At 30.7% G+C, this 10205-nt stretch overlaps 1 protein-coding gene across 1 annotated transcript in view; it reads left to right on the top strand.

Annotated features, from left to right (window-relative positions):
* LOC106469481 (failed axon connections homolog) overlaps positions 1–10205 on the top strand; it is a 40425-nt gene that overhangs the window by 23371 nt on the left and 6849 nt on the right. The window contains exon 5 of the mRNA XM_013929980.2: positions 6260–6376. Coding sequence (XP_013785434.1) covers positions 6260–6376 — 117 coding nt within the window. The remainder of the gene's footprint in view (positions 1–6259; positions 6377–10205) is intronic.

Genomic DNA, 10205 nt, shown 5'->3' with positions numbered 1-10205 from the left:
CACACAAATCAATGTTTAACTGTGTTTTTTAATATTTGCTTTTAAATTAAAACTTGAATTATAATCTACAGTTTGATACCAAAGTTATTGACATAAATTTATGAAATAGTAGTTCAATAAACTTTTGAATGCGAGTCAAAAAATGAGATGGCATGGCCTTTCTCCCATGACACATCTCGAAAGAGTCAACAAATGCCAGTAGAGTACTGTTTGCAAATGAGGCTTGAAAAAGACATACTTTGTTATCTTAATCATGTATTTAATTGGGTCTTGTAGGAAGATTGCTAGAGGATAATAATGTTCTATTTCATTTTCAATCATTTCATTTTGACCTTATACCATTGGATAGGTGTCGATTTTAGCATCAAAATGATTATGTTGGAGTAAAGTTATCCCATAACATGTTACATTTACACAGTGGTTTCTGTATGGGACTGGAAATAACTAAATATGATAAGAAATGTGAATCTAGTATGATGCTTAGAAGCTTATTGGTTCAAAAGAAAGAAATTGTGCCAAGTCTGTTAAAGTGGCTGAGTCAAGTAAAGTGTCTCGTGGTTTGTGATTTAAACACCACAAAAAAGTAAAATAAGAACAATAGAACTAAATGGTATATAATTTCATAAGAGAAATTAAAAAACAATCAAAGTATCATGCAGTATCTGCTAGCATAAACGTCCAGTCTTAACAAGCTTTTGGTCAGTAATTTGACCATCATCAGGTCCTATGCAATATATGGCTCTCAGTTTGAAAAGTTAACCAAGATTTTAGTTCATCTCGCATGAAAACACTTCTTAAATAAAGCCCAACAATCAGACCCAAAATGTGGGGTATTATATGAACTTTTTAAGGTTCACAAACAAGGATGTCCAGTTACACTAATTGTTTCTAGTATAGGCATATATTAACAACATTAGTAATATTTTTGATCCAGTTTGAAAAAGTTTGTACAGAATGAATATTCTGTTAAAGATACTTTTGAATTTGTCAGTAGCTTAAAGCAGACAGTTTAATGATGTTCATTGTTCTAGGTATGATATCAAGACATATACAGTTATACCTCTAAGCGAAACTATCAATCTTTATTTTAACCTTATGTTTGCTAAGAATTAAATTGTACAGGATATGACTAAAGATTTTTTAAAATAATTTTACATTTTGCAACAAAACAATCATTATATATTTAACAGTAAAATCTGTGCGTAGATTGAGGGAGTGTCTTGCTTCTGACTTTGCTAACCTTTTCCTGTATGTTGCAGGAGATATTTTGGTGACATATTTATGGTGTTTATTAATGTTGAGTCAGTTAATGGATTTCTTCAGTTTTTAAATGATAACCATCCCAAAATAAAGTTTACTATGGAAAATCAAAAGAATGACAAACCCTTGTGTTAGATGTTGATGTCTTAACCCTATTGCCCCAGGTATCCTTTACTGCACATGACACGAGGTTTGAGTGTCTTCAAAATTTTATTAAACTGCTATTTTTTTTATGTTATATCAATTAGAATAGCATAAAATATTAGCTAATAATCCATATTTTAATAGTATACAAGTTTTAAGTTCTTAATTCTACAAGGCAATATTTAAAAAATCCTGGATTTCCACTAGTGTGACCCACATGACACATTTTCTTATAGCATATCATCATCCCTATTTTATCCAACACCCCTCGAAAAAGTAAGAAATTAAATGTAAATTACTATATAAATCATTATTGCTCAGACAAACCATAATTGTTATAGTCTTCAATTTCGTTTGGTAACAGAGCTATCGAATATAAAATCAGACAACTTCTGCCACACCCACCTGTCACATCCTCTGTTTCAGTTGTTAATAGTTCTTTCTTATGTTTAACTATGTATTACCTATAACCAATAGAAAGTCAAGGTTTTCATCTATCAAGTGACGTATTGCACAACATTATATTCGGAACAAATAAGGATCAGTTTCACTCAGAGTACAAGCTTCATTCTCATGGGAAAGTTAACAACTAGATTGAACAAATTTGTAACAGCTCTTGTCGCATAGTTAAAAAGCCAGAAAAATTTTGAGAGGTAAGGGAATTTGTGTACTTTTTTCATGTTATTAGTCTATATTCTTTGGTGCATTATTTAATAAAATAGAAAACATTTTAAGTGCATTACTATTAGTACTATAAAACATTAGGCTTAACTGTCACTGACAATCGAGAGCAAGAAAAAACAGAATTTGGGAAGTACTTTATTTCTTGTTTGTCTTATTTATTCTTTATTTATTTTTATAAAAGTAACTAAAATCTAAAAATATGGATCTTTTTAAGTTATTTAAGACTAGATTAGGTAGAATGTGTAATAATAATGTAATTAAAATAGTTCCCGAGGCACACACAGAGCAGCTCATAGTAACTCGTGGGTAATGTAATTCATGTTCTCCGAGTGGATTTACAACTTTTTATGATGCAGATATTAGTTAGAGACAGTTCAAAGGGCAAAAAAACAATAAAATTTAATTATAAATAGATGTATAAAGTTATGAACTTAGAGCTACTTAAGATAAATGAATGTAGTATCTTGTTACAATTTGAAATCATTCTAGAAAGAAAAAAGGGTTAATTTAGGGATTTGAATGATCCCATTTTGAGATAGAGTAGAGAAAATAACAGATAAACTATAAAGTTTTATTGAAAAAAATGCTTGAGATGCATTTAGGAGGTTTTAGGGATTACACAAAGGAAATTTTAGATTTTTGAGATAAGGAAAAGTATTTTTAACTTTAACATGAAAATTACTTTGTACACAGACTATTCAAAACAAATACTCAACATATTCATGGACAAATCTTTATTTTATTTTATTAGAAATACTTCACTAAAAAATATGATTTTTTGTATGTGAATGACTTGTAATGTTAACTGAAAGACTTCCAAAGTTCGTGAAGATATACACGCTATATTGAGAATTCTAAGTATTAAATCTATAAAGACATTAAACGAGTACAAAAAGGTCACATGCTCGGTCAAATTGACTGAGCCTGTATTGAGAGAGTTAAGAAACAAGAGTATATTTACCATTAAATTGTATCATAAACCCACTTTCACTGGACTTTATTCACATTTTGAAAGTTTCACTCCTTCAGTCTTTAAAGAAAATCAGATTAAAACTGCTGTATAGAGCATATAAAATATCAAGAACTCAAAACCTCTTAATGCAGAAGTGGAGAACATTAAACAAATGATTAGACGAAACAGTTTTCTGTTGTATTTTCTAAATAGAATAATCCACACAGAAAACTGCAAAATTAAATATCCCATCTGTTATGCTGGATGTTCCAAAGAAAACTGTTACTTTAGTCATACTCTACTTAGGATCTATTTCATATATGATGAAGACCAAAATATCAAACAGCTATATCCACTTCGGTTAAAACAGTCTAGGTTAAAAGGTCTTTAAAGCCAACATTCATTGAACATCTTACTAGTGGTATGTGTTTATCTTTTTAGAATTTTTTTTTGCCCATCTGAAAGTATAGGTTTAAATTTACGTAAACCCTGAAATTCCTTATAAATAGACATATCTAAGGTTTTGTTTGTCACATGATATTTCTTCACTCAAAATAACTATTTCAAGAATCATAATACCGAAGTTGTTGAAAACAGACTATAGTTATTAGATAGAAATTGAGCTTGACCAAAAGTATTGTTGAAAAAATATTGCCTATATTAGTGTAGGGCTAGGATACAAGTGTAAGTTGTATTTATGTTGTACTGTTCATTGGTGTTTTATGCTATTCTTGCAACTACATAACTGCTTCAATAGGTAAAGATAAATAACAAATATATATATATATATATATAATTGATGAAAATACAACAAATTAGATCTGTTTGGATATTTAAAATTGTCTGATAAATAATGTTACAAAAAAAGTAAAGTTTTATTTCTTTTCTTTTTTTCATATTTTCCAATTGTAACTTTATTAGCATGTAAGATGAGAAATATTAGTGTACCATTATTGGTATTACACAAAAGTTATAGTTTTGTTTAAAAAATAACTGTTATATATTTTTACATGGTTTGAGGCACACAGTAAGTAAAAAAAAATATATATATAATATAAACCAAGACAGAAGAAAGTATTTTAATGTTTTTCTGAAAGTTCAAATTCTAAAGTATAACATTTTGTATGAAGTGTGAAACAAATTCCATGTATTTAGGGTTAAGCATTTTAAGTAGAGAAGAAACCAAATGGGTGATACAATGTCATCCTTGCAGTCCTGATAGGATTAACCTAGCAACTGGTATCTTTGATTTTGTTTCTATGTATTTGTTCTGCATCTTAAATATTTAATCATCTAAAAAAAAAATTACATAAAATCATACAAAGAAAATTCTAAATACAGGGTACCCCCATTATATTTCATGATGTATTCCTGGAAAACGGGATGTACATCTGAAAAACAACTAAGCAACACAGTCTTTACACTATGGGGAAGATGCATTCCTCAAAAATTTCGGGCCACTCTTGAATAACTGTTTTAAAGGGTGTAACATGGCTTTTTTAACTAAAGTGTACTCTACAAAACATGTGGGAATACATGTTTATATCCTCTGCCATCTTGACAAGGCAATGCTTCTTCACACACACATTGGTAGTACAGTACACCTGGTATAGTACTCCAGGCTCAATTCAATTGACCAACCACGTGATATCTTTCCCGTTGGAACAAAGCTTGAAACCAAACAAAATTGAAAGCTAATAAAATTATGCTTTGTCTGAGAAATGACAATATTATAGTGAGTAATTTATGTTAAATTTCATTCTTATTGGAGGGGTGGGAAATAAATTAGTGAAGAGGGGATGCCTACACAAAAAATGTCTTTTCTGACACTAGGAGAATTCAGGATTTTTTTAAATATTGCCTTATAAACACTTGAACTGGAAAAGTAGTCAATGACGTTCAAATGCTCTAGTAACAAAACAAGGCAACATTGTTTGATACATGGGTAGTAATTGGTGAGCGCAGTTACTGTCACAGGGACCCACTGTAGTTCTTTTGTATTGAAAATAGGAAAAAATATTCTAAATATTGTGTATTTCAATGTTTTCATGAAATGTAGAATGGATTTATGAGATCTGTTTTTATAGCTTCTAATATATTTTATAAATCATTTGAAAAAAATAAATATGAAGAATTTCAAAGGACTTTGTTATTGTTACAATGATTTTGGAGCCCCCACACACGATTACAATTCGTTTCAACATACCTGGTCATGCTCTTTGTGACAATAACTCTACAACATAGTTTCCATTACAAAAGACTCCATTGTGAGGCAGTCATGTCTCAAATGCACAACTCCTCCCTCCATTTATTACAACCTCTGATTGCACCAAAATCCATAGGCACTGCATCCAGCATCTTGACTAGTTTCAGGTTTCATTCTTGATTGTTCTTGTGCCTCAAGTTCATCATCCATATTACTTTGTCTTCCAGTGCCAGTAAGAACAAGCAATATTCCTGTCTTAAAAATTCTAAATCACAATCTTAACACATCTTCATGATCTGAACATATGAAAATTTAGCATTGAAAAAGGCTGTTGGGTACTCTTCCTAAAAGTGATTAGTTTTTGGTGACATTACACTACCTATGAAATGCCAAACAGTGTCAGAATGTAGTTTTGATATATGGTTGAATGTTAGTTGTCATGACCTTAAACTTGTTATAAATTTAGATTTTGTAATAATAAAATGATATTCAATTTTCGTGAGTTTTCGGTTGTTTGAGTGATCAAATTTGCTATTGAACTACAGTATTATGACACCTGGGGGTGTGATTGTAGTACATGAATATTTTTTCTGACACATTTTTGTTGTTCTCACCCTGTATGATCACAGTGTCATCTAGGTTAAGTTGAATGATTATTGTTGATATAAGTTGAGCCAATTTCAAACTATTCTGAGCAATCAGGTTTCAGGTATTGGTGCCTGAAAAGCTTTCTGATAGGATTATTGAAATAAATCCCAGGAGAAAAAGTAAGATTATCAACTATTGCTACAGCTTGTCTCAAAAATAATACATTTTTATATGTAGTAATTAGCTACAAGTAGTCAAGAACATCTTGGCTATAGGAATCCTATTTTGCCTTTTGTTCATGATAGATTTTTTAAGTCCTATGTATAATACTTAGAATGTTTCACCATGTTTATTATATTAAATGAATCTCGAATATTGTACTTAGAAAACATCTTAATTTCTTTTCTTTTTATTTCTGTGAACAGGAAAAAAACCATTCTTCATGGGAGATGAGCCAAGTGAAGTAGACTGTGCTATTTTTGGATTTTTGGGGCAACTTGTGTGGAACTTTCCAGGAACTGTGCAGGAGAACTTTGTAAATGGTAAGAAAATAAGTCTTTATATTGGTTGAAATATGAATTAATATTTTACTAGTTTTAGTTGAACTGTAAGTTAAAGCTTGTTTTGATATCATCAGAATAAGTGTGTTGATAGTTGTTTACATTTTGTATGGTAGAAAATTGTAGTCTCTTATAGTATGGTAAAAACTCATTTGAGAAAAAATAAGATGCTTTCAATTAAAACTTGCTGCACAGAAAGGAATGTTTTTAAACGTTTGTACTCCTTTCCCTGAAAGGCTGGAGGGGGTCACCTGTTTTGATCACTTGCAATACAGTAGTGTGTTATCTGACAGTCAGTCAGTAAACACTAAAATGACATCAATAATGGACACTTAATGTTGCAACTTGTACTCTCGTGACGTCAGTAAAATGTGCACATGCCATGAATCATGAGAAGAATTATGCACTCTCAAGGCTACAACACAACATGACATATGAACTTCGAAAGCAAGGAATAATGATACTCGTCACTTTTAATTTTAGTTTTATTTATTCTTGGAAGAGAACAATTTTTAATTTTTCACATAAGCAAGAAAATGTATTCAATATATATACAGTGCCTTGCAAAAAAGTCTTCACCTCCCACCCTCCACCCTCGTGCCGGTAATAAATTTTAGGTATTTTCTTGTGAAAGACAACTCAAATGGCCAAAAGTATTCATTATATTAATTTCAGACCAGTTTCTAAAGGTTACAAAAAATGAAAGGTGTATTGTTACCCAATTTAGTGATAACACAAAAAAAATCTTAAACACATGTTGCAAAAGTCTTCACCCCCTCAGCTTTAACCTTCATTGATTTAACTATACATCACTACCTTTCTAAAGAAAATACAAGTGGCTCTATACAACTCTATCAGATACCAAAGTATATTATTGAGCCATGTGAAAATATACTTCAGGTCATATAGAGCCAGCCATCAGTATTGATTTAAGCAGAGTATTTTGAAAGTTAAAATTTGGTTTACTATTGTTACATATTAAGTATGACGAAGAAAAGAACTCTCTACACACCAAAGGGAGAAGATTGTTTAGAAACACAATTCTGGAGAAGGCTATAAATCAATTTCAAAGGTTCTAAATTTGCCATTAAGCATTGTAAAATTGGTTGTGAACAAATGGAAAGTGTGTCACACTACCTCAACCTTGCCAAAATCAAGTCACCCTAAGAAAGTTTGTGCTCAAACAAGCAGAAAAATCGTCAGAGAAGTGATTGTCAAGCCAACAGTGACACTGAAGGAGCTGCAGACTTCAATAGCAGCAACTAGAGTTATTGTACACACCTCAATAATATCACGTACCTTACACAAAATAGGCTTGTATGGTAGGGTGGCAAGAAAGAAACAACTACTGATGAAGATACATCGTAGATCGCGAATGGACTATGCCCATAAACACTTTAATAACTCTACAACAATGTGGCAGAAAGTTCTATGTTCAAATGAGACCAAAATAGAACTTTTTGAGTTAAATGACAAACAGTATGTATGGGGGAAACCATAATGCATGTATTGTGTGTGTGTGTTTGAAACTAGTACATAGTTTCGTCAGTGTGATTAGATCCATACTTAATGCTGCTGAAAATATGTAGCCTAAAGAATTTTGTATCTGTTCATGAAAAATATTTTAAAAACTTGTGCCCCTTTAGATTTATTATTACTGAAATGTGGATATAAACAACATAATATTCAAAATAAAATGTTTCTGTGCATTAGTTACAAACACTGTAATAAATATTTTCATTTGACTGCATCTAATAAGATCTGTCTATAACAGAGCATAGTGTTGCTTACAATGGCATTAAAAATAATTATCAGTTCTCAAACATGCATCATTTAAAAGTTTCTAAGAATAAACTTACCTTATAAGGAGCTGTTAGATGAATCCAATGTGAATGATGGTGTGAAACTTACCTTATAAGGAGCTGTTAGATGAATCCAATGTGAATGATGGTGTGAAACTTACCTTATAAGGAGCTATTAGATGAATCCAACCTGAATGATGGTGTGAAACTTACCTTATAAGGAGCTGTTAGATGAATCCAACCTCAATGATGGTGTGAAACTTACCTTATAAGGAGCTATTAGATGAATCCAACCTGAATGATGGTGTGAAACTTACCTTATAAGGAGCTGTTAGATGAATCCAATCTGAATAATGGTGTGAAATGTACCTTATAAGGAGTTTAGATGAATTCAATGTGAATGATGGTGTGAAACTTACCTTATGAGGAGCTGTTAGATGGTGTGTTCAAGAATATAATCTCCCTGTCGAATTAAAATGTATTATTATACTGCACACATAAACAACATATGTACAAAATAAAAGTATTTCTCTGTATTAATTAGAACCACTGTAATAAATATTTTCATTAGATTGCATATAATAAGAGCTGTCTAAAACAGTATAATGTTTTACAGTGTACATAAAAAAAAAAAAAAAAATTATGAATTCACAAACATATTTTGGGAAAAGGAAATAAGAATAACAAACCTATCTATAAGACACTGAAAAGTATACAACAACAGAAACTTGTGAATTTAACATTGAATACTTTTCTTCCAAATAAACTCGCTTTGGAACTGGATAGGAATACCGTGCGATACACAAGATTCTGGTTTGATATACTGTGTGACATACTGAGATGCAACACAATTCTGATTTCTTGAGATTTTTCCTCAACAATAACTTAACTTACATATTTTGTATGTTACAATAAAAGTTATCTGACACTGGATAATATAATATCTCTACAGGAGTTTGCACCATTTGATAATTTTATACTTGAACATATCAAATTGCATTTCATCAACAAGCTCACTGTTTGTTACACTGTGTTAGACAACAAAGAAGCCACTTCTGAACATTACATCAATGCCAATGGCATAATTAACAAGACACCTTATCGGATCAAAATATTAGAGATTTGTGACAACTTTCGTGACAGAAAATTAAATTATTTCTTTTTGATCCAATCCAAATGCCTTTCCATTAACAGCTATAATGCCTGGCCCCGATGATATTATTATTCTTTGTTTATTTTAATATTTATTTTATGATCTGTGACTCTAACCCATTCATCAGTACTTTTAGTGCACTTACAGTATATTGTTATATTTTTATATCCTTTTCAGTTATTATCATTCAAAAATCATTTTTGTAACCTGTGACATTCATAGACCTTTGAAAAAGGCAGAAGCCGAAATGTTGGGTAGAATAAACATTTATCTGAAATTGTTTGTTGTCTTCATTGAAAATGTTGTTTGTTCTTCTAAGTTAAGCTAACTATAGAACATGTTTACTAGGATAGACACAAGTTTCAATTTGTTTCAATTATTACTCTCCTGTAAAGGTCATCCCCAGCATCTCAGTGTTAGATTTATAAACAAGCTTTCAAACTTTCAACTCGGTGAATTTCAAACCACAGCTCTAAATAAACATTTTACTTATGCAGTAACTCATCAGGGTTGATTTTATTGTTCATTGCAGTGGCTGGTTCTGTTTTTTTCATTGTGTTGACAAAGATTTTCTAGCTTTCTCTTGAAATTTCATTTGATATTTAATCCTTTAAAATAGGTGATTTTTTTATATTATTGATGAAAGTAAGTTGTAACCTTCAAGAGTAGTCAAATATGAGGTTCCTAATGTTTTTTTCCCTTTATAATCTGTTTTAAATGCTTTATTGGAGCTTTTTTCTATGATAGTTTTGGTTTATATGTTAAGCTGGAGGCTCAGTTATATTTTTAGAAATTAACTTTTTTAAAAGTTGTTAGAAAAGTTAAACTTAAAATCACGTTCTTCTAATTTTTTTTT

Source organism: Limulus polyphemus, unplaced genomic scaffold, assembly GCF_000517525.1.
Source record: "Limulus polyphemus unplaced genomic scaffold, Limulus_polyphemus-2.1.2 Scaffold3510, whole genome shotgun sequence".
Lineage (NCBI taxonomy): Eukaryota > Metazoa > Arthropoda > Merostomata > Xiphosura > Limulidae > Limulus > Limulus polyphemus.
The sequence above is the reverse complement of the archived record's forward strand: the minus strand, read 5'-3'. Positions and strand labels throughout refer to the sequence as shown.